The sequence below is a fragment of the Lepisma saccharinum genome, chromosome 27 (assembly GCF_977018435.1).
Source record: "Lepisma saccharinum chromosome 27, izLepSacc3.1, whole genome shotgun sequence".
Lineage (NCBI taxonomy): Eukaryota > Metazoa > Arthropoda > Insecta > Zygentoma > Lepismatidae > Lepisma > Lepisma saccharinum.
This window is the reverse complement of record NC_139255.1, coordinates 31,254,773-31,279,530: the sequence shown is the minus strand read 5'-3', so window position 1 is coordinate 31,279,530 and position 24,758 is coordinate 31,254,773. Positions and strand designations below refer to the sequence as shown.

At 41.5% G+C, this 24,758-nt stretch overlaps 1 protein-coding gene across 8 annotated transcripts in view; it reads left to right on the top strand.

Moving 5' to 3' along the window:
* The window catches only part of LOC145980421 (uncharacterized), a 157,497-nt gene that overhangs the window by 120,549 nt on the left and 12,190 nt on the right, over nt 1–24,758 (top strand). Inside the window, exon 1 of one of the 8 annotated variants that reach the window (XM_083113504.1) lies at nt 13,568–13,790. The exons of 4 other annotated variants lie outside the window; for them this stretch is intronic. In XM_083113504.1, the coding sequence (XP_082969630.1) occupies nt 13,688–13,790 (103 nt within the window). In that variant the 5' untranslated portion in view covers nt 13,568–13,687. 3 more of the 8 variants (XM_083113510.1, XM_083113508.1, XM_083113509.1) reach the window with 3 other exon arrangements.

Genomic DNA, 24,758 nt, shown 5'->3' with positions numbered 1-24,758 from the left:
CAAAAATAATTTAATTCCCCTGACTTTTCCAGGTTTTGAAAGCTTTTTTTTTTTTTTTTAAAAAAAAATTGTTTGCAATGACCTCAGTCCTAGCCTTGTTTTTCCTGACTCCTCCAGTTGTGAAGGACTTTGGAGTCAGTGCGAACCCTGTAAATAAATTACCTGAAGGGAACGGCTAAGTGACTTCACATCGCCCTGGCAGTGTGTCTGCTGGCATAATATTGTCTCTATGGCGTATTTTCGATTTTAGAATCTTATTCGACAGTAAAAATAAATGCCAGTGGCAGACAAGAAGATATTAAATAGGGTTGCATACATGTAGGTTACAAAATGCCATTTTCAACGGCTCGTAGAATTGAATCTTTTGGCCTTGATGTCCTCTGCACATTGTGAAAGTTGTCTGTTGTATAGTCCCACCACTGTATATTTATGTTCAAGACAATTACAAGTAGAAAAGAAGAAAAGTTGCAGTAAAACAAATTCAGATTGACAGAATTTCGTAAATAATAATGTACTTAATTTCTTGAGTGTTTTGGACAAATAACAAAATATGTTAAAAGTGCTTGAGGCAATTTTGCCCCAAAAATCTAGCAACGATTCTGCTGTGAAGTGGATTTTCCTATTTACATAATATTAATTAACCCTAAGCCATTGAGTGGCAGAATGGACATCAGTTGCAGAAAACCCCTGATGTTGGAGAAAGAGAACAAAGTTTTTTATCCTTGTGCTCAGTGATGGCGAAAAGGGATCACAGACCTAGCGGTGCGGGTGGAGAGCCAATGCCCCTTATATGGTTGGTGTTGTATTGCAGTCATTGAGGAACCTTTCTTCCCTAATGTAAAGAGTATAGAAAATTCCCCTCTATTCTAATTAGGTGAAACATTAGTGACACTGTAATAGAAGAAACCATTCAACAATAATGTACACAGTATTCTACAGAAAGTCCTTCATAAAAAGTACAATGTCTTTAGTGGCGCAAGAGTCTTTCTTCCCTCATAGCAAGTAGTGCCCGAGCCGAGACGAAAAAGTCGGGACATGGATTAAAAGGAATGGACTGTCCCGACTAAATCGGAACGTCTGATAGCCTTGCATCAATGATTATAGAACTAAAATAGCCCAATATTGCAGACTGAAGACTTCTCGAGCCTGCCTCTGTCCAGAAGCAACCTATTCATTTGCGCAAGGACAAAATCGAAATTAACACAAAATTTGAAAAACAGTTTGTAGGTTTCTATACGTCCGTATTAAAATTTTTCATGGCTCGAGGGTGGGGCCATGGCCCCCCTGTCCCCCTTGGGTACGGGCCTGGGTACGACTACTTCACTCAAATACTCGCCCAAAATGTATGATTTGGTTAACTTTTTTTCGTAGGGGCGAAATGTTACGTGTTCTCATTGTCTCAATAACTTAACTTCACAGACGAAAGGTTGGTTAACTCACGTTTCGTTGTTGTTGGCCGTACCTAATATGTACCATACGTAGTTTTACCAAGCAATGTCCAATTCTTGCAGCAATATTTTATTCTGATTTCAAAAGAAAAGCCAGGAGAGAAACAGACAAAAACAACACTAAACCAAAATTCGAGTGTCAATATTTCTAGTTTCGAAACTCGAATGGCAAAAAAATTTACACTATTAAAATTTAAAATTTCCGAAGAAAGAAAAAACTTTCATAAAACCCAAAATATTTTCAAAGGGATGTATCTCTGCCCCTAATTGAGCTAGAGTGAAAGCGATTGCAAATTCGGAATCTTCCATATACTCTATTGAAAAGTCTTGACGTGAAGATTCCGAATTTGCAATCGAAAATTTAAAATCGCCATATCTCCGTTCCTAATTGAGCTAGGAGGATGGTTGATAGCTCGTTGGACTCGGAATGAAGTCCTCGTTCCGATTCTACAATACAAAATGGGGGTTTCCACACAAAATTTCACAGGGGCGGGGGTGGGGAATCAAGTTTTATATCATTGAATAGCTTTCTTTCACTTATTCAACACGTACTTTTTCGTTTTCCGATTCGATGTGTATTTCTCACGATATGTGACCGTTCCGGGACTTTTGGACCACCCGGTATAACGAAGGTTTCGGGCTTGCTCCCCCCCCCCGTCAAAAAAAATCCTGGGTACGGGCCTGCCTATGCACGACACGTTATGTGGTTTGAGACTGCATCAAAGAGTTTAGGTCCTCACATAATTAGTTGAATGAATGGATACTATGATCTTTCCACAGATATCAAAATATTTATGTTAGTTTTTTAATAACACGTGGACAGATGCCATATAACCCATGTGTATCCAGCATCTCTATATATCCAGGACGGGAGGTCCCATGGACGTCTTATAGATAGATATCCATGGATTTGATCTGAACATTGTAGATATCCTATGGATATCCCTTGGAGATTTGTGTTGCATGGGTTCACACCTCCTTCTTTTCCATTAATTAATTCATTAAGAATCAACAGCTTTCCACCTACTTGACTTATCAATATACAGGGTGATTCTAAAGGTATAGTACAAACGAAAACCACAGATACCTCTCATGAAATAGAGACGAAAGTTCCCCTTCCACTTTGCCGAGAGATGTCTCCGTGAGGAGCTAGACAACGCCGAAAACGAGTGAAAATGAACTTCACACCTCTGTACAGCCAGTACCAGTGAAGATAGAAAGGCGAAACAAACGAAGTCAAAAGAAACACCAAAGTCGCCCATCCGAAAAACACTAGGCGGCAGCTGCGCAACGCATGCACATGGGGTTCCACAAAGGAAATAGGAGTGTCCCGCAAGACAAGTGAAGGGAAAGGGTAGCGATCGACAACGGTAGGGACAAAAGAAGCAATGAAGCATGAAGTAACAATTGCACAGCGGGAAACAAACACCATGACTGAAGCAGTGCAGTCGAGAAAAGTAGTGCGGGGTTGCAGAACCACGGGAGGACGACGTAGGATGTAAAAACACACCGAGAATGCAAGCAAAGTGGTCCGTGACACTCGACAGGCAACAGACGCGTACATGGTTCGGGGCAGAAATGGCGGCGCTGGCGGTGCAGCGCAAGGGGAGTCCCCAAAACACAGTGGGGAGACACCGCAGCAAGAACAAAGCACGGTGCAACAAAAGAGAAAGAGGACCGGACGGGGAATGGTACCTGCCAAGGAGACAACAAATGCGGGACGAGGGATTCCCCGTAGCAGCACCGAGGGGATGTCACACAGAGGTCGTGCGCCAGCAGGACAAACACAGCAACTACGGGCACAGGAGGTTATTGCTAATGAAAGGTGCACGTACACATAGGACCACGTACCCCGTACTGACGTTGTAACAAACGTCGTGATGGGGCCCAATCAGCCTCTTAGAAATGAAGCCGGAGGCACATCGCTGGGTGGGAGCGGGCGAAAGGCTACTGGAGTGTCGTACGGACCCCACCACTCCGTACGGTGGACGACACTAATGGACGAGGTCGGAATGTTTCCATCCCGATCACCAGGTCCACCGTTCCCAGACCTGACGCGGCTGCTTGCTTCCGAGCGCAACCCCAGCCGAACAACTCGAGTCCCTCCTTGGCCGCAGCCTTCCGCTCCGAAACCAAGCGTGGCCTCACACCACCGCAGCCGCACACTGCCGCGTGGGTGTGAGACCGGGCCGAGCAAGGCTGGACAGATAAACTGCGTGGGACAATCGTGTAATGAAGCTACGTGGGGGTATGCACGTCTGTTCAACTGCTGGGTTACCCCACATTGGTGTACACAAACACCACACGATCGTACGTAGTGCTCCCCGTCGGCTCGAGCAAGACGGACGAAGTACGTGTTGTGGGTGAATGGGGCAAGAATGAAGGACGCTACATGTGTTCCACGATGACAAGGCCCCAGAGTACATGGCCCCACCTGACGGCAGTGGTCAGGTAGTGAAGAGCACAGGCACGGGTGGCTCAGGAACGTCAGCTGATTGTACCACAGCGCCGTGCGGACGTGTGGGCTGATTGGAAGTGCAGCGTCAGGGAGCGTGTTAGTGAAAGAGCCGGTGCGGTGGTGGTGTGCTTGACGTACGACAATTGAGTACGTTGTTTCGAAGCCGTTGTGACCAGTGTGTGTGTGTGTGTGCCACCTGTGCACTGCAGTACAGTATTCCATAATTGGCACTATCCTCACCGTACCATGGAACGCTACACATTTGTAGAACTGAGGGACATGCATTTTGTCTACGGCCTTGCAGATGGCAATGGCCGAGCAGCTGCACGCCTTTATCGCGGACGGTATCCGGAGAGGCGACAACCCGACAGCAGGTTGTTTTCGAACGTGCACCGTACCCTTGGTGAATCGGGTGTGTTAAGTGCAGGCCATCATGTCGGTCACCCAAGACATGTGCGCACCGCGGCGGTCGAGGAGGACGTACTTGCTCGCGTGGACGACACACCGTCCACTAGCACCCGTAGCATTGCACGTGCAGTGGGAGTATCACAGTCGACAGTGTGGCGTGTCCTTCATGATGATCTGCTGTATCCCTATCATCCACAGCGAGTCCACGCGTTGCAGGCTGGGGATTACCCACGACGTGTGGAATTCTGTCAACGATTGTTGCAGTTTTGTACCGACGAACCCCGTTTTTTGCGCCATGTGCTTTTCACGGACGAGGCAACATTCACCCGTGAGGGCATCTTCAATTGCCGAAACAGCCATGTCTGGGATTATGAAAATCCACATGCAGCAGTCGAGGTGCACCATCAGACCCAGTTTGCAGTGAATATCTGGGCAGGTATCATCGATGAACAGATTATCGGTCCATACCTGCTGCCACCACGTTTAAATGGCCGCCTCTATCGCACCTTTCTTGCATCAGTCCTTCCAGAGCTGCTAGAAGATGTACCCCTCAACGTGCGACATCGTATGTGGTTTCAATTGGATGGAGCGCCTGCACATTTTGATGGCACAGTGCGAACCCTTTTGCACCGTACCTACCCACAGCGCTGGATCGGCAGAGAGGGCCCCGTCCCCTGGCCCGCCCGTTCGCCTGACCTCACACCAATGGATTTCTTCTTGTGGGGCCATGTGAAAACACTCGTCTACGAGACCCCGGTGCCTGACAAGTAAACATTGGTAGCGCGGATACTTGCAGCATCGGCCGAGGTGTGTACCATGCCAGGGATTTTTGATAGGGTTCGCCAGAATTTCCTGCGACGCTGCAATGCCTGCATTGAATGTGGTGGTCGTCAATTTGAGCAACTTTTGTAACAACGTCAGTCCGGGGTACGACTACGTACTACGTACTATTCCTGTCTGTAAGTGCACCTTTGCGTGGCAATAAACCTCCTGTGCCCGTAGTTGCTGTGTTTGTCCTGCTGGCGCACGACCTCTGTGTGACATCCCCTCGGTGCTGCTACGGGGAATCCCTCGTCCCGCATTTGTTGTCTCCTTGACAGGTACCATTCCCCGTCCGGTCCTCTTTCTCTTTTGTTGAACCATGCTTTGTTCTTGCTGCGGTGTCTCCCCACTGTGTTTGGGGACTCCCCACGCGCTGCATGTGTTTGTTTCCCGCTGTGCAATTGTTACTTCATGCTTCATTGCTTCTTTTGTCCCTACCGTTGTCGATCGCTACCCTTTACCTTCACTTGTCTTGCGGGACACTCCTATTTCTTTTGTGGAACCCCATGCGCATGCGTTCCGCAGCTGCCGCCTAGTGTTTTTCGGATGGGCGACTTTGGTGTTCCTTTTGACTTCGTTTGTTCCGCCTTTCTATCTTCACTGGTACTGGCTGTACAGAGGTGTGAAGTTCATTTTCACACGTTTTCGGCGTTGTCTAGCTCCTCACGGAGGCATCTGTCGGCAAAGTGGAAGGGGAACTTTCGTCTCTATTTCATGGGAGGTATCTGTGGTTTTCGTTTGTACTATACCTTTAGAATCACCCTGTATAACTCCTTACACGACATAACACTGACAAAAACGTTAACTGAATTAGAGCCGAATTACAGGGAGATGTGTTTACTCCTGGAATGTCTCGCTGGACGGGGTGCCAGACTGGAAATGATGGGCTGTCAGGCTTGCTGCCAGACTGGTTTTGGCGACTACACAGTGTTCTAATTGCAACTTGCTTCTCTGCTCGATGCTGTGGTAAAAACCAACTAGAGTGAACATTTGCTCATGTGAAGATTTTACCTATGTGTTTAGCAAGGAAAAGCTGTTTTGGTCAGTGGCGTGCGGTGACATTTAAACTAGGGTACGCAACATGGGCCAACCGAAATGGATTATGGGGGCCAGAACGCCCCCCCCCCTCCCTGGCCATCATGTTATTCAGAAAATAACTTCTTTCTACAATTTTATAATGGGAAATTTCTCATCCTTGTATCAATATCCAAATGTAACGAGGTAAAATATATGTATCATATTTTATATTCGCACATATATTCTGATAGTAGCTACGTAGAGTCCAACAATTCAACTTCGATTATTTCCTTCATGCAGTGCGATGAACATTGAACGGGAAGGAAATGGCACAATCATTTTCCGTCCTTTCAAATTTCATGTAATAAATTTGATAAATCTCAGTATCCTGTACTATTTCACAACACCTTTCGCAGAGGAAACCAACGAATAAGGCCAACAATAAAGTTTCACTGTTTTTCTACTCAGTCAATCACTCTGTAGAGATATTTTTTCTTCTTCTCAAAAATCAAAATGCCTAATATACTGCTTACCATCCTTCACATCTCCTGCCTGAAACAATTTTTCCAAATCAGGAACAGACCTTCCATTTCGGATTGTTTACACTTTTTTCGTAAATTCCGAAAATCCCTTCTCCAGAATGTCATCAATAACTCCCGGTCCCCCTATTTTATCACTTCACAGCACCGACAAACAATAGAGATCCTGCAATGTAAATAATATGAACGAAACACTCCCTGCAAATTTCACACGGCAGAAGAAAACAAAAGTCAACCTCGCACGGTACGTTGTGTCCGGTCCGCTATGCCCGAAAACCACGCGTTCTTGTGGACGAATGAATCGGAGTTGCCAGTCGACAAAGTATTTTGTAGAAGGGAGATAATTAAGGACAAGTAGAAAATACGTCAGCATACATCCCAGAACACTTCAAAAGCTAAACTACCATACAAAATTTGCAATGTCTGGCGGGAGGGGGGGGGGGCTCATTCGAATCCCATTGTAAGCATTGTGTTTTATGTTGTTTTTATTTTATCATTCATTCATATCGTCGGGTCAACAATCAACACCCATGCTATGGAACTCAAAGAAAATGTTTATCCCGAAAGGAGATAAACAGATACTCTCATACTCTGAGAATTGTGCGAAACTTGCAAATTGTTCACATATTTTCCCCTCGACACAGTGACAGTCCAGTCTGGTCCTCACCTCCCTATACGAAAAAAAAACTTGCTAGTGTAACTTTAACCTTACATAAATTGATTGATTTATTGATTTAGTTTATTTTACTTCGCGTTTTGTGCCTCTTGGCTAATTTGCGAAGATGGGGATGAGTGATGAAATGATGAAATTGATGAATGGACATTCACAAACAACCAAGCCCGACCGGGATTCGAACCCGGGACCCTTGGCGTCGCAGCGCGATGTGCTAACCACTCGGCCACAGGGTCGGGCTTAACCTTACATAAATATTTTATATGTGATAGTTTACGCGTATATTAAATATGATCTTCCACTACTACATATTCTTGCCCTCCTCTCTGATTCCTGCATCAACAATCATCTTTTATAATGTATTTTTATTGCAACCCAACAGTGATCTATCTACGCGTGGCTGCTAAATGCTAGTAAGCTAAGCATTCCAGAAAAAAATATAGTTGACTACTGTCAACACTGCATACGCTGTCAAAATCTTGGGTACCCTCGATGCTTAGAACCGGGAAAGAAGTGAGAGAGAGGGTAAGCGCGGGCAGACCCAAACACGTGGTCGGGGCTGATATGAGCCAATGGGGTTACCTTCCGGATTTCTAGGGTACCAAGCAGAAGAAACAGCGTCTTTCTGCGGAAATCGGCAAGAACGCGGATCGGGTGGGTGCCGAAGTCACAATTGGGATCATTCGGGACTGCCTTCAGGAAGGCAGCAGTGTGTTCGTGCGGAAATCGGAATTTCTTGCAGTGGAACTGCTTTCGGAGCGATAATTGTTGAATTTTCATCTTCGGGGAAAGACGAAAAAATGTTTATTTTTTCTTACTGTGTTGTGGGTACGCAGTGCGTACCTTGCGTATCCCGAATGCACGCCGCTGGTTTTGGTAGTTTTTGAGTGTTGGTTGTACGGTTTTATTTTCTTGCTTGTTGCTATGGCAAAGTCGAAGTGGTAGAATACATTGCGTGCCTGATCCATGCATATTTATGAATTTATCCACAACGGATACGATATGATTACCCGATAACGGTGGGATAATAAAAATCGTTATTACCAGTGTGTTAAATATTTGATATATTTAGTAATCTTCTTCTTCTTCTTTTTAATGAATGAATCTTGCGAATCTCATGTGTGAAGACCTACCGGAGTTCATTATAAAGCATATTAAGGATACATCTTAATTACCACTTCTTCTTTGGAGCAAATTTCTAGACCATATTTTTATTTTTCTTCTTAAACCTTGAATATTGGCAATATAATGAAAATACTTACTCTCCTACTGCGACATTTTTCCTCAAGTCGCTCCTCCATCTGTTTAGTTTGTCTGCTGCGCGCAAAGCCTTGTGGATCAAGAAGTTTGCCAACAAATACGGTAACGAGTATTCTGCGAGGCGAAAACTATGGGCGAGAAAGATTCACAATTAGTCCAAGTCCAACGGAAATATATTTTCTTGTGTCATTCGGGCTTTAACGAGATTTTGATAGATTGTTATTATGTGTGCGTATTTTGAATAATCAAAATGATTTGGTCCCATTCGATGAAACACGACCGTGCACGCCAGAGTTTCTCGGCTCCAGCACCTTTCACATTTATTTACTTAGGTCGTGTCCAAAAGGTGCAAGACCGTACTTGAAGCGGACACCCTTCGACAATGGTTTCGCAGTTCTGGCTGTGTCCGAAAGGTGTAAAGTACATACTCGAAGTATGGTCTTGACGGAAGTGACGTCAGCTAGTGCAGGTCGAACGCGCCAAGTACGCAAGCAATCTCCAGACCACAGCTCGTAGCACGGATCGTTGCAAACTTGATCACGTGATTTCTGCACTCGTTGTTCATTTGTTTGGAATAACGGAGGTAGAAAGTCAGCAACACCGGTTAAATATACGTTATAGGCCAGCAAGAGCATTAGGCCAAACCAATAACTATGAGACACTAATTAAAGTGTCGGGAGCCACGGGTGGTCTAGTCGGTAAGGCGTCTGACTGCCATGCGGGTTCGATTCCCGGGGTGAATGATGTAAGATGCCTTATCCCCGCATGCGGCTCTGGGGCTCTTCCAGCCTGAATTAAATTGGTACCTGAGCGGTAAAGGCGGCCGGTGCGTGGTGTTAATCACATCACCTCGGACATGGCAGAGATCGATATAACGTGTGGGGCCCTATCCACACATTCCCATATACCGTGCGTTCATTTCGATCTTCGGCCGAGAGATCGGGAGAAGCGTGGCGGGCGGCGCTGACGGAGATGCCGACATTTGCGGCCTGTAATGCCCGCTTAGTTTTATGGACATATGCAGACATTTATATAAATATTGCAAAACGAGCACTAACCTTTGTTATAAGAGTACGGTTTTAATTTTTGTACCTTAGTGGCTGTATGTGCTGATGATTTTGACACGCCCATCTCCTGTTAAACACGGCGTAGAGGTTTGTTTGGAGAACGTTCTAACGCTGCACCAATTTCATCGAGTTTTGCTTCGGTTAGAATCACTCGTTTTTGCTTAGGTGTTTTAAAATTTAACGATCCAGTTTATCGTAATTTAAGGACAAGATGTCTAACCGTATCTCTATGTGGAGGTGAAACGCTTGGGAATTTATGTACAAATTGCCTACACACTTCCCGACACGAGTCTGTTTTCACGTAAGTGTCATACATAAAAATTCTTTGTTTAATGTGAAACTTGAGCTGGCATTCCAATCATCTCACTGACACAACACACACACACACACTGCAATAACACAAGTAACGACAAGTAACCAAGAATAACACTCTTGCGCACAGTACGAAATTAACACGCTCTTGGTATACATCTGCTCGCCACTATATTCACAGCTCTGTCTTAATCTAGTCGTGAAGGAACAAAAACTCGAGCTCGGAGATTTCGGATTGCAAGGAAGCTCACGAAAACCATTGACTTTTTACGGTTTCGTCTGCAGCGTAATCTTGATACAGTGTTGCACATTCGAAACCTCCAAACGATCCCCATCGATACAAAACTTTTTCAAGGATATAAACTTAAGCAGGACGTTACTGGTCAAAACTATGATTAAAATGTTTTATTATCTGTGGCTCTTAACATCGTTTCTAAAGCGTATTTATTTGTGTGATGAATTACAGAAGAACTTTTGCGTGTTATAACACAGGTTAGTGCTCGTTTTGCAATATTTATATAAATGTCTGCATTAGTCCATAAAAATAAGCGGGCATTACAGGCCGCAAATGTCGGCATCTCCGTGAGCGCCGCCCGCCACGCTTCTCCCGATCTCTCGGCTGCAGATCGAAATGAACGCACGGTATATACCTTTACCTTTTAATGAAAGCATCTATATTAGTGTTTCTTTTCATTCCTGATTCACCACTGATGCGACGTTCATTATATTTAACTACAAGGGTTGGATAAAAAGTAATGGCAACACTGGTATAATTGGTATTTGACTGTATTGGCAGAGGAGCACGTGTTACATTCCTTCAAAGTAATCGCCCCTCATCTCTACGACTTTCTGTCACACGTATGGAAGGCGTCGTACACCGTCAGCGCGTCCATCTCTGTCGATGTCCCGCAGTGACCGCCCTATAGCACGTATGATGGCTTCGCGCGTGTCGTAGTGCTTCCCGCCCAGTGGTTCCTTCATTTTGACAAAACGGTCGTAATCACATGGTCTCATACCGGTGAATACGGCGGATGTTCCAGTACCTCCCACTACCAGTTATGCAGGAGCGCCGTCACATTGTTCGCAGTGTGACACCTTGCATTGTCAAGCAGGATGATGGGACACCGTGCCGTCGCTTCCTTCTTAATGCGAGACGAAGGTGGTGTTGCAAGAAGGTGCAGAAGTAGGCTGCGTTGACCGTCTGCCTGAGAGACGTTGTTCTTCTTGCGTAAACATATTGTTAGGGCGCTTGCACTCTCGTCCTCTGCTTCAGAGCACTGCTGTTTTTGACTGAATAACATACAATCGCTCCTACTCACTATACTTCCTCGTCTGACATTCCTTTATCAGCCACGAAACACTTGTGACGCTGTGACTCACCCCTTTCACGGGACAGCAGTGTTGCCATTACTTTTTATCCAACCCTTGTAGCTTATTGCCCGGGTATTTATTTATCCCAATCTTCTATTAGACAGGAATATAATGAATTCTAACTATAGTGTAAAATGAACTAGCAGTTGAACGGCATTGGGAGTGTCACTATTCATCTCAGCGGCCCCGAAAACTATGGATTCCGCACTAAAATCGGTCGTTTTACATGTCACCCCTTCTCACCCCCACACCTAAGGGGTGCCAGGGATGTCTTGGAGTTGAACGGCATTGGGAGTGTCACTATTCATCTTAGAGACCCGGAAAACTATTAATTCCACACTAATATCGCTCGTTTTCGATTATTTTTACATGTCACCCACTTCCCACCTCCACCTCTAGGGGTGCCAGGGGTGTCTTGGAGTTGAACGGCATTGGGAGTGTCACTATTCATCTTAGAAACCCGGAAAACCATGGATTCCAGACGAATATCGGTCGTTTTCGATTATTTTTACATGTCACCCCCTTACACCTCCCACCCCCAGGGGTGTTTTACCCCCACAGTATTTCTTTCCAAGTTTCAAGTGATACGCGTACCAAGTTTGGTTGAAATCGGTCCAGGTGTTCGAGAGTTATGCCGGAACTAACACACACACACACACACACACATATCCATTTATATATAGGGAGAGATAGAGATTACAAAACTGGGCGTGTTCGATATCAAACTATTATTTTACGTATGAACGTGGCAATTTTAAATCATACTTATTCAATACATTCACTATCACAATTCTCTGTTGTTTACATTTCATTGAATTTTGGCGTTGTAGTGAATTTACTTTTTTTTTTTTTACTTTTTTTAGTGAATTTACATTGTTTCATATAAAATATTTTCATTTCATGATTTTGATTTCATAAACTAATTTTATTAACTAATTTCGATTGAAATATTTGAACACGATTTCTATGGGCCCGTTCCGAAGTCGCACGAGTTTAACGCGTTATGGTAACTGGCTGTCCCGTAAGTGCTTCCGTGCGTTTCATTATGCTGTCCTAAAAGTCGCATTCCGTGCGTTTCGTGCAAGAAAGATTTGATTTGATTTGAGTTGGTGTTTTAAGTCCACTTTATGCACAGTAAGGCTAATCGGGACTGGACCTACAGTTTAAAGTGGAATCCGAACCACTATGTGCCTCCACCGAGTATCGAACCCGGGACCCCTTGATTACAAGCGACGACGCTACCACTGCGCCATCGGGGAGGCCTCGTGCAAGAAAGAGATTCACCAAACGCACGGGCCAGGAGGCTGGTTTGTTCGGTGAGAATCGTCTGCTGCTTGCAGAACTCGCGCGTGCATGATGACTTCAAAACTGCACTAGTTCGAAAAATGTATTATAATTTTAACAGAGCGATATGAAGCAACATGCGCAAGATGAGTGAGTGTGCCATAACTGTTCTTACAATGCGATTAAAATGAGTAATAGTGTTCACAGCAGAGTTTATTTCTGCCAGAAGGACATGCCTTCCGCTGCTCTCCATGCGGAAAATTTGTATAAACAAGACGCTGCGCCCGCGCTTTCGTCTAGAGCGTCCCATAAGTCTGAAAAATAACGGGTTTCACCAGGTTCACGAGGCCAGTTACTTTCGTTCGATTCGTTCGTTTCGTTAAGACTTTCGGAACGCACCCTATGTATACTTACTGCTTTGTTTACAATATGATTTCAGTAATTTTGGACATTTTAATTTATATGTTCAAATAATCCACGAAGTGAGGGAAAATCTGATTATTGCTTAATTAGAAGCACAAACGCTCTATAAACTCATAATAAACAATACACAAACACAATTATTTTTATCCGGTGCAAGGACTTGGGCGAGCGCCTGGGTTTCGCCCCCGTAGGAACGACTATGGGCTGTGGGCACAGTATTGTAACATTCTTGGACGGGTAATTCAATTTGAGGAATGTGAACGTCTGCCCCCCCTACCCCCATGTCCACATTTCTGTCCTAAGGCTAAAGCAACCCCCCCCCCCCCCCATTCGAAACCTAAATGAGTTCATCACGACGCGCTAGAACAATGTTCAGAAGAAAGGGACGAAGGTTGCAATATGTCTGTGTCAGTCGCTTGGGCATTATGAGACGGAGCCTGTGATTGGTCGATATGAAATCGAAGGGTGTGAAGGGGGAAGTATTTTTGGCGCGAAAACAGTAGTCTCGTAGTGATAAACTAACCGTTGACTTCAGATTTCACAAGAGCGTCAGCTAATTCTTAGCAAGTATTTCGTGGTGGTGAAAACGGTTGTAGACGAATGCAATGACTTCAGGCTTGAAGTCTTTTTACACGATACGAAAAAACATTACCGAACAATGTAGTGAAAAAAGTTTCAAAGGCGATATATTAGTAGGGACCGTTGAAGGTAGGAGTTAGAACGTAAGAAAGTTAGACTTTACGCTCACGTGCATATACCTTCCATGTTTGTGTTTGAAGTGTAAATTGAAGCTTTAAATATGAGTTTATACAGTGAAACTAACCCTCATCCCAAAGTGACTTCTTCATACTAAAATGTGAATGTCTTCATACACACAGGAATCTTTCTTGCAGGTAAAATAGTATTTTTCAGAAGTACATACGAGCGCACTTGTAAACGACTAACGCCTCGTTGTTTTCAGTTTGAAAATCTGCATGTGCGTCTAGTAAGGAATATGATGTATGATTAATCGGCATTTTTTAGCTGATAATTTTACAGCCGCCCTGAATCCGAGGTATAGGTCGTTTGAGAAACTAGTATCTATGAGATCGAGAGGAGGAAGATCTTTAATTTTTAAATGCAACTTGCCTATAACTTCGTTACGCGATCATAATATTGACATGGAATGACTTAAGATGACCGGACCCCTCTCCGATTTTGTTCATATTTGGCATGCTCACTAATTGAGGCCTCCTAATCACGAATCTGAAGTTAAAAGTTGACGGAAACGTCTAGAAATTGCAAAGGAAGCTAAAATAAGGCTTTAGTTTTCGAAATGGAAACCGTTGATTTTCGCGAAATCTATATGCTTATCTAACTGGTACCACTTATATTCCTGATACTACCACGACACCAAATTTTAATTATGTTTGGCCAACCTAACCACACGTCAATGGTTCGTGGGGTAACGTCAATGGTTCACAATCATTTTGCAATTTCTAGATCCTGATACGGTACTACTTTACTATACCGGAGACACCTTTCAATGATTTATTTCGCAATTTTTTACATTGCTAACGTACTATTCTGCATTGCGGAACATTTCTTTAGGTGAAATAATGAATTTCTAACGAAAATAATGTCTATTTCTTACATGAACAAGTATTTACGTTTGTTGTTCCTTATTTCCCACAATCCATTGACATTAGCCCAAAAATTCACGATAGCCCCACGAACCATCACGGGGACGAGGTATGCCTAGTAGGTTAGATTAGGTTCCATTAGCACTCCTTTCGTTCAATTTAGCATGTACGGACAATACGAGAGCGTATTCTGCTCTCGTGTCGAAAGCAAATGGCGGCAGCAGCAATGGCGCGTCAGAAATAGATTTTCGTAGAAAACCACATGCATTCGCATTAAAATGGATCAAAACTACATTCCCGAACATCAACAACGCTACAGAAAATGATTTGCGTAAGTACTTTCTCCTGTAAATTTGAAGAAATCCGTCTCCGGTATAGTAAATTAGTACCCCTGATACTACTACGACACCAAATTTTAACTGTTTGCCTAACCACACGTCAATGGTTCGTGGGGCTAGCGTCAATGGTTCGCAATTATTTTGCAATTTCTTACTTTTCCGAATTTTAACTTCAGATTCGTCATTAGCAGGCCTCAATTACTAAGTATGTCAAATATAAAGAAAATCTGAGAGGGGTCCGGTCATCTTAAGTCATACGTACCGGGGACATTTTAACCATAGGAGTTTATGAAACTAATTGCAATTGGTTTCACAGTATGTGCTTTGGGAACTTTTTACTGTTGTGCACGATTTCGATTTAAGCATTTATTACCGGTTCATCCAAAATTTGATGTAGAAGTACCTCCCTTTCCTGCCATAACCCGAGTTCATGCCACCAAACAAGAGTGAAACAAAAATATTTAAAATTCTAATTTGCTGCTTGGTAACAGTTTGGTATAGCCAAAACACATTTCACTCGTCCATTTCGTCTTTTTTACATTCGAACTTACCTATTATGCATTGCGAAACATTATTTAAGGTGGGGTTTTGCTTTTTTTCACTGAAATAATTGTAAATTTTCACATTACGAGTATTTATTGTTCATTGCTTTTTTGCTTCTGTTACACGCGATATGGCAGGCAAATCTTGACTAGCGTTGTCTATCATCTGTGGGGTATGCAGTGTTTCAAACCATCTTAACTGAAAAAATCCTACTTTCGTGTTACGAATTTTTTTTTCCGGGTTCCGAAACCCCACGACCCATGTACGCGTTGTCCTACAAACCATTCACAGCAAGGTTAGCTTCTGTTAGGTTAGGCAAACATAGTTAAAATTGTCATGTTCTGGGAAAACAATGGTGTCGTTAGAAACACTGACCAGGGGTTAAGTCATCGAACGCACGGAACATTTGGTTCACGTAGTCGAAGGTAGTGGAGACAAAAGCTTTTGTGCATCGCAGAGACATTAATGTCGAAAAATACATGTTTTACCGGCCGAATAAATTGAATGAAGGTAGAAAACACTTCCACGACCTTTCAAAAGTCTGCAGAAACTCAGTTCCGTAAGTACTTTTTCCTGTAAAATTGAAGAAATGTGTTTTGCCTATATCAAACTGTTACCGTTGGCTGCACTTGGTGCAGTGCAGGTGTATTCAGTGTCAGGGTGGGGCAAGGAAATAACGTTCAGCCAACTAGATGGAATTCGGTGTTCGAGTTTAGAAGATTCAACAAATGCCTGTCTTATGCTTTAAACGGTCATTTGATTAGTTAGCATGCACCACGTGACAATACACTAAACATAACACCGGTCCGGAAGGTGGTGCAGACACCAAATACACTATTTGACTCCAAATCAACCAACTAGATGACTTGTGTTGCACCGTGCAACCAACAAGACGCTTCGGTGCGTAGAGTCAAGATGAGTCAAAAAGTGCAGCCAACTAGACGGGGCTACTGAAGTAGAGTCGGTGTTGCACCATGTAACAAAGTAGATGAGCAAAGTACATGGGACTACTGTATTTTATTTTTGTAAAACATGCTGATCATTGCATTCTGTGATTTTGATGGTACTTGTTTACTATCCTTCGGACACATTTATTTGTTTTTACAGAAGAAACTACTTACCGTAATAAGTTTCTGTAGCATTGTCGAACATCGGGAAGGTGTTTTGTGTGATGTGGGAATGTTTCATAGCTGAAATTCATGTTGTTCGTTGAAAATTAACCATTGGCGCGTGGATAGGTTAGTTCTGTTAGGTTAGGAAACATAGTTAAAATTTGGTGTCGTGTTAGTATCAGGATCTAGAAATTGGAAATAATTGCGAACCATTGGCTCTAGCCCCACGAACCATTGGCGCGTGGTTAGGTTAGTTTTGTTAGGTTAGGAAATATAGTTAAAATTTGGTGTCGTGTTAGTATCAACAACGTTGATACACCTTCAGCAATGTTCCGCGAAGCAGATACGTAAGTACGAATGTCAAAAATTGACGAAACGAAAAAATTAGAGGTGTCCGAAGGATAGTAAATTTTTACCATTTTCATTATATGATCCTAATAGAACAGTTCTTTTAATTTACCATGAACCTCCTTTAAAGCACAATGATATCAATGAGTGGTTATGCTTGGCAAATCATGTTATTTTAGTACAGATTTCATTTTTCACATCGCAATGAGTAAGAAATTGTTACTGATTCTATGGAATGTTCATAACATTGATAAAAAATCATTTGGTAAACATGTTGATAAAAAAATTGCTAACTTATGCTGTACTGCAATTTGAACTTAGAATATTCAAAATTTCGTACATGCAAACTTAAAAGAAAAAAAAATGACAATATTACAGCAAAAGATCACAGTCGCTAGGCGGAAATTTTTAGAAGCGGTGGTGACTGGGATATTTCGAGCCCTGGTAATATGAACTGTTCACTTATTGCAAAGCTTCGTCTTGAAGGGTTTTGTGTTGGGAATTAGGTGAGTTGTCACCTCTAGAGTGGGTTAAGTGATGTTAAGTTTTTTCTGCATTCATGTGCTTGAACTCCCAATTCCATGTAATGTTTCTTTTGAGAGTTTTATTTCTATTTCTACCTAGTTCTCAGTGTTTGGATTTTTTAGTGGAGCTCTGCTCTGTTCAGGCATTTTAAAAGTAACGTGAAAATAAAAGTAAATTTTTTTTGTTATATTTTTTCATTTGATTGTTTGTTGTAATTTTGTGAAATCTAATGATTTAATAACACATGATACACTTTTGGGTGATAATGTATTTATCAGTCCCTTTCGTAAAAGTTTCCAGATATTATCCCTTAGGTTTAAACAATCTTCACAAATATTATTTTCATTCAAATTGTTCTTAAAATTTTTCGGAGTTGGAAAAATATTCTGCAATGCCATCAGGCATGTTTAGTAGGATGTGGGTCCCACACATTCTATCAGTCTCAGCCATATTAAAGGTAATGTGAAATGCACCAAGCTTCAGCTGCCTTTACACCTCCAAGGTACCCATTTCCTTGAGGCTGGCTGAGCCCCAGAGCTGCTTTATGCGAGGACGTGGCCTGGAGAATTCAGACATTAGATCGCTCACCCCTGCTCTCCCACGTGCCAGTCAAATGCCCTACTGACTAGAACATGAAACATACAATTATATAGACCCTACTGTAGTTAGAAGAGATTTCTTTCTGCATAAAGCTGATAGGTCCCACACCATGCCCGTGCAGTCTAAGTCATCGTGCTTGGAACTCTGACTGTGGTATGTGTGCTGGGGGAAACGTAACAACTTCTCTGAGATTTTGACCTGAGTACGGGACTGGTGGCCACCCACCATTGTGAGGAAATTGGGGAGCTAGCGTAACTCAATCAAGTAAACGTACAACAACGACTGGGGGTTCGTCACCCTATAACTAGTTGGGTGATCTCCCACCTCGGCAGGTTTGATAGTTGAATTGTATAAAAGAAAAAAGTATAACTCGTCAGTAAATTTGGTATTGACCACTACGTCGTCTAACAATAGGCTAGTTCTTGCATATCGCGGTAGGCAAGTTATGAAGAAAAAATTTGGGAGGATTTATATCTTTTTGTCCCTCCCCCCCCCAAAAAAATCAGAGTAAATTAATTTTTCTAAGAGTAATCTTTTCTGATACTTCATTAAAGTGCTTAGCTTATACAACCATATTGGTAGAACCTATATTTGGAAAAGGTAGAAACCAATTTTTGGTATGACAGTACATTTTAATTATTTTTTACACTTGCACTTGTTCATACATGGGTTCTGTGCTCCAGAACAATTGTGATCATAAGTTACTGAAAACAGTTACTATGAGTGTGAATGTTTTCTTCTTTATGGCTAGCAATATATCTATGTGTGTGTGTGTGTGTATTTTAAGAGCCTATATGTGGAGCGTATGTAAACATTTCTTAATGTAGTTCCTTTGCTATAAATTGATTTATTAAACTTAAAACATTTTTTTCTTCATTTGTGTGCTCAAGATGGATAATAATTTTCTCTGTGGATTCTTATATTTATTTATCTTTGCATAGGCTGACAGAACATTCTATTTCCATTGGAGATTGAGGTATGCAATTTAGAAGTTCTGTTACTTTCCTACCTTTTTTTTACACACTTGTGGATTAAGGGTCGTGAGGTTTATCACATGGTGGCACTTTCCTGTAACTTCTTCCTCTCACTTTGTGTTTTGTGTGTGTGTGTGTGTGTTTATGGACTATGGGCTTATGCTTCTGATAAAAATAATTATTTTAGAGATTCCAAGAGTACATCATCTATTACTGAAGGAAGATTTACTGCTTGTATTCTGTGAAAACATATTTATGATACCATATTTACACTGGATTCCAAACTAGCATGCTTTTCTTGATGCACACTTTTCGATGCTGCCTGCCAATGAGGAATCAACCACCATAAAATGAGGTTGAAGATTTACTTAAGATTGTGTAAAATAAACTGTCCGGGTGAGGAGGGTCCATTATAGAAGTTTGTGTCATGTATTAATGTATGTAACTAGGGCCCGGGACTTTACATCCTATAAAACTGGAAAATATGTAGGTAATTGTGTCATGAAAAATGGAAAAGTATGTCATAAGAAATTTAAAATGTCAGGAAAATGCAGAAATATTGCCAGCAAAGCCAAAAAGTGCTTTTGAATTTCTCATATGGGAGGTTAGTATTTTCGGTATAAATTTACAATACCGTAAGTATCTCTGATTGCTTTGAAATTACGCATACTCACTAATTTCGGCCTCGTAATCAAGAATCTGCAGTTAAAAGTTGGCGGTCACTTCCAGAAATTGCAAAATTACGTGAACATATTAACGCTATGATTGTCGATACACTGTTATGGTAGCCATGTTTGATGATGTGAACAATTGAAGTTCGCTACCCGTTGCATGGAGCGTTGATTTGCATTTGAGAAAATGGCATCTTGCATAAGATGGAAAAATGTTTACTCCACAAACCATTCACGGTAATGTTAGGTTAGGCAAGCATAGTAAAAATTAAGGGTCATCATAAACATAGTTTTGAAACGCTAATCATTTCAAAAAATAGTTGTTTTCTTCATAAATCAAGGGTGTTTACTCCGTTGACGGACCCACTTATTTAGTCTTATTTTGCAATTTCTAGACGTGACCGCCAAATTTCAACTGCAGATTCGTGATTAGGAGGGCAAAGTTAGTGAATATGCCGAATTTCAAACGAATTGGGAGATACTTCCAGTATTGCAAATTTGCTCCATATTTTCCAGGGAAGAACAACTAGGGTGGGGTATTAAATGAAGTCAGAATTCCTTTAACCTAAGAATGTAGAGGGAAAATTCTGAATATATTGTGAGGTTCACTGCAATTATCCTAAATTACATTTACTATTATGCCAGATTTTCACCTTTGTGGAAACTAAAGCATAATTGGCAGCTCGCTACAGCTCTGTTAAATCTAGGTTATCAATACACAAACACATCTTTTTAAAGCAGATCTTAACTATATAGAATCTGAATACGGCCTACAAAATTTTTGTCGGAACATGTTACACCCAATATCATTTCTGATCCACAATGGACATATCATCTTGAGGTAGGAATCAATACACAAACAACATTTTAGGGCAATTTTAAGGATTGGAAAAACTGCCTAATCAGTTACCGTAGAGCAGGGGCTGTAATGTACCAAATGTTATTTTAACATTTGACTGATTGTTATGAAAAGTGAAAAAAGGTAAAGAAGTGAGGATAATTGAAATTTGTTTACTTCCTTTGTGGTGCCCGCATTGAAAACGTTTTTTACTCAAAAATGTTCACACAGCTATCGATTGTCGGCAGGATGAAAAAGAGGTGGGTTATTATTGTTGTTCTGCACTAGTTGGTAAGAAAAGACTGAATCTGCTTTTAATGTCTCCCTCCCTATTTTTCTTATCCTGCCATCGATTATGTAATCTACCCATTGCGCTAAAGCTATGGAGAATAAATTAGAAAATAACCGATTATATGCAAGACATCAGAGATGTAAAGATCACCACAGTATTCGATCCGATGCCAATAAAAAATCTTAGAAGACAAAGTCCTTGGTGCTATATATAACTATAAAATTAGATGTACTAAATTGTAGGGCTTGAATTGCCAAATAAATTGAAAATTTTGCACACATGTGTTAAATGATGAACATTGTCCAGCCTCCTTGGCTGAGTGTGTAACTTAATAACCTTGCAAGCTGGACGTTCAGTTCCAATTTAAATTATAGATCTTTCTGTTAATTTCTTCTCACCGGAATTATTCTCATTGCTGTAAGTAAGAGGAGTAAGGTATTCGTATGTAAAGATGAACCACAGCAGGCCAACTCATTTTTTTTTTTCTCATGGAGCAGGGTAAAACAATTAGTTGGCATTGAAATCTTCACATGCTACAGTTGTTGCCTGATGTATGTGCAGTGAGGGGAGCGTTAGCTCTGTCATTTGTACCTGACCTTGTGATTGTCATAATTAAGAGTGTGGATGTTCAGGCACTGAAAAGTATTAAAAATGGCAGGCAAAAAGGCAACATAAAATTGAAAATAAGGCAGTGTATGTCGAAAAAAAAGGCAGTAGAGTTTCAGAAAGAGGCAGTGAAAATTGAAGAGAAGGACTAAAATTCTTCTTAAATCTTTAAAAATGTATTTATAAATAATAATTTGAATAACAAGCGTTGTACAAAAGCGAAATCAAATAGAAGAAGAGAGATATAATGTTAAGAAATGCCTTGTTGGAATGATAAAAGAGGCAAGAATAGGCAAAAATGTTTGAAAACTGCAGTGTAAGGTGAAATAGGCAAAAAAGGCAACAAAGTATTGTTCAGAATATTAAGACCCTTCTAATCAGTGTACTTTGTCTTCAGTTTTTGTCTACCAGCATCTGAAACGAATAGGCATTTGCCTAAAATCCAGGCTCTAGTCATAATTATAGAGAAGGCAGCAAGCAACAAAGCATCAGGTTCTGGGGCCACTTCCATCTCCCAACCAGGGATATTTAGCCAATTACAAATAAAGGAGTCGCGCATTTTTGTCACAGATGTTGGAAATGTTTACCTTGTGCTGCCACTCATTTTTAACTTTTTTTTTTCAGTAAGTTCACTTAAATCTCACACTTCTCACAGTTGGTTTTCACATGAGGATCGTAAAAGAAAAATCTTTGTTGTAAAGTGTGCTTATGTTGTGGCCTTGTAACAACACTTACTAGGGTGTGGATTTTTGCCTATTTGTCTTTTTTATTCCTGTGTAGCATAGGCTTTAATGTTTTAGTCCGTATCATGGTGTTTCTAGTCCAAATATGCATTTTTATAGTGCTGACAAATGCCTATTGTGCAATTTTTGTTTAATTCAGCCTTTTTTGCACACCTGTGGCTTTCCCTATGCTGAAGAAAGTATGCCCATGTTTATGTTGAACTGACTGAAGTCTTGTATTCACCAGATTTAAGGTTCTGAAGGGGTGTCAGATCTTTAGAAATTCCAAGTGTTCCTTAATCAGGGTAAACAATCTGGACAACTGGTTTGTGACTCATACTTGGACCAAACGGGACCAACCCTTCCTTGTGCTTGTTAAGGAAAGTAGGTAGTTATCTGTGGAGATGTCCTGTTCAAGTTTTTCAAATGCTGAAGTACAAGGCACCCAGAGGTGAAGAATTGATTAAGAAATTAATTGATGCTGAAGCTTGTTTTTACCACTGACAAAAATTTGATTTTCGTTGGTTTCATGCCAATTTTTGGCGAATCTCGATAATGAGGATGAAATTGATGAAGGGACAAACACAAAGAAAGCACATGCCTAGATTGGGATTCAAACACAGCACCCGTGGTGTTGTAGCACATTGTGCCATTGAGGTCGAACCCACTTATTTAAAAGTAATTTTTTGTCAAGCTTGTATGAAGGAAGTAAATTTTACTGTTTTTTCTTTCTCACATGGGAAATATATATATATACACGCTTAGAGTTATATAATGGCCTTGTTCAAATGTCTTAGCTGCTGACATGATTTCCAGTTCCTCTGAAAATGTTTCCAGAATGGGGTTTCTTTTTCTACCCCTCGCGTTATTCAGAAACAAGGAAAAATGGTGTACACTTCACACTGTGACAAGCCATCATGTTACATTACCTCAGTTCTGAATACAACAATGCTAAGATATGTGAAAAGCTTATTTTAGTGGCCTTGTGTTGCATACAGAGAATTACACCAAGTCAAACGATGTACAAAAATAAGATAATGCAAAAATGCTTTAATTTAACCAAGTTATATCATTCTAGCTTCCCAGCAAGTGAGGATTTGATTCGAACTATGAAATGCCTATTTGAGAGGTTTTTAGTGCCTATAAATCCACACAATAGTTATCTTAGCAAACAACATTTACTGTAGACAGATAGGTGCCACGTTCCAATGACATGTATCAGTTCTCGATAGCATTTAGGGCCTCCCCGATGGTGCAGTGGTAGCATCGTTGCCTTGTAATCAAATGGTCCCAGGTTTGATACCCGGTGGAGGCACATATTGGTTTGGATCCAACTTTAAACTGTAGGCCCAGTCCTGATTAGCCTTACTGTGCATAAAGGTCTTGAAATGCCAATTCAATCAATCAGTAACATTTAGTTGATCAGAGTTGCAGTATGCTTACAGAAACCCTTGGCTTTGAAAGCTACCATATGCGCTTGAGTTGAGTGAATACACACATCTAATTCCCTCAGTAAGTGACTTCACGGGTACAACTCGGTGAACTCACTTTAGAAGAGTGATAAAGCTTGCAAGTGCTAGACTATAAAGCACATTGGCTTGCTGAAGCAAAGATTTAGTGCACGTCTTCGAACATTTAGTAATGGTTCACATGTGAGGGGGGATACATACGTACACACATATATTGCTTTGGAATGAATAAAATTAATGTACATTGCGAACTTGCATCCTTATCATGATTAATAAAGGAAAATGGTAATGCAGACATAAAATACAATAGTAATATTTTTTGTCACTAAAATTCCCTCCCGTCAAGTGACTCCACTTATCTTATGGCCTTGGTGACTTAGGGCATGTTTGAAAGTCACGGAAGTTTGTCACATTTAGCTTGGGCACTTGACCATTCTTTTAGTCATGCTAAGTTCATTACTGCATGTTAAAGTAAGGTTCATTCTAGCATCAAACACACTGATAGTGAGGTTGGGTTGTTTGGGGGGGGGGGTCAAAATCTGCAGACAATGCTAGTGCACAGTTGCTTCAAACAACATTAGATCAGAAAATACAATGTAATTTGAACAGAGTGATATGAAGTAACATGAACAAAATGCATGTGCTTTAACTGTTCGTAAATAGCATTTCAACCAGGTTAGGTTCATGCATGTCATTATGGCTTAAGGGGGAGAGGGACATGTCTTGACTATGATGCCATCACTAGCCCCGGCCCACATATAATATGATATTATTATATTGGCTGCGTCGTCCCACCCCTCTTACCTCCCCAGCTGCTTTTATATAGCACCTTGGCTGAAGTGAAGATGACAATGTTATCACAGAGGGGGCAATCCATATCAGATGTTGCCTCCCAGATGGCGCAGTGGTTGCATCGTCACCTTGTAATCAAGGGATCCCAGGTTCGATACCCGGTGGAGGCACATAATGGTTTGGATCCCACTTAAAATTGTAGATCCAGTCCCGATTAGCCTTAC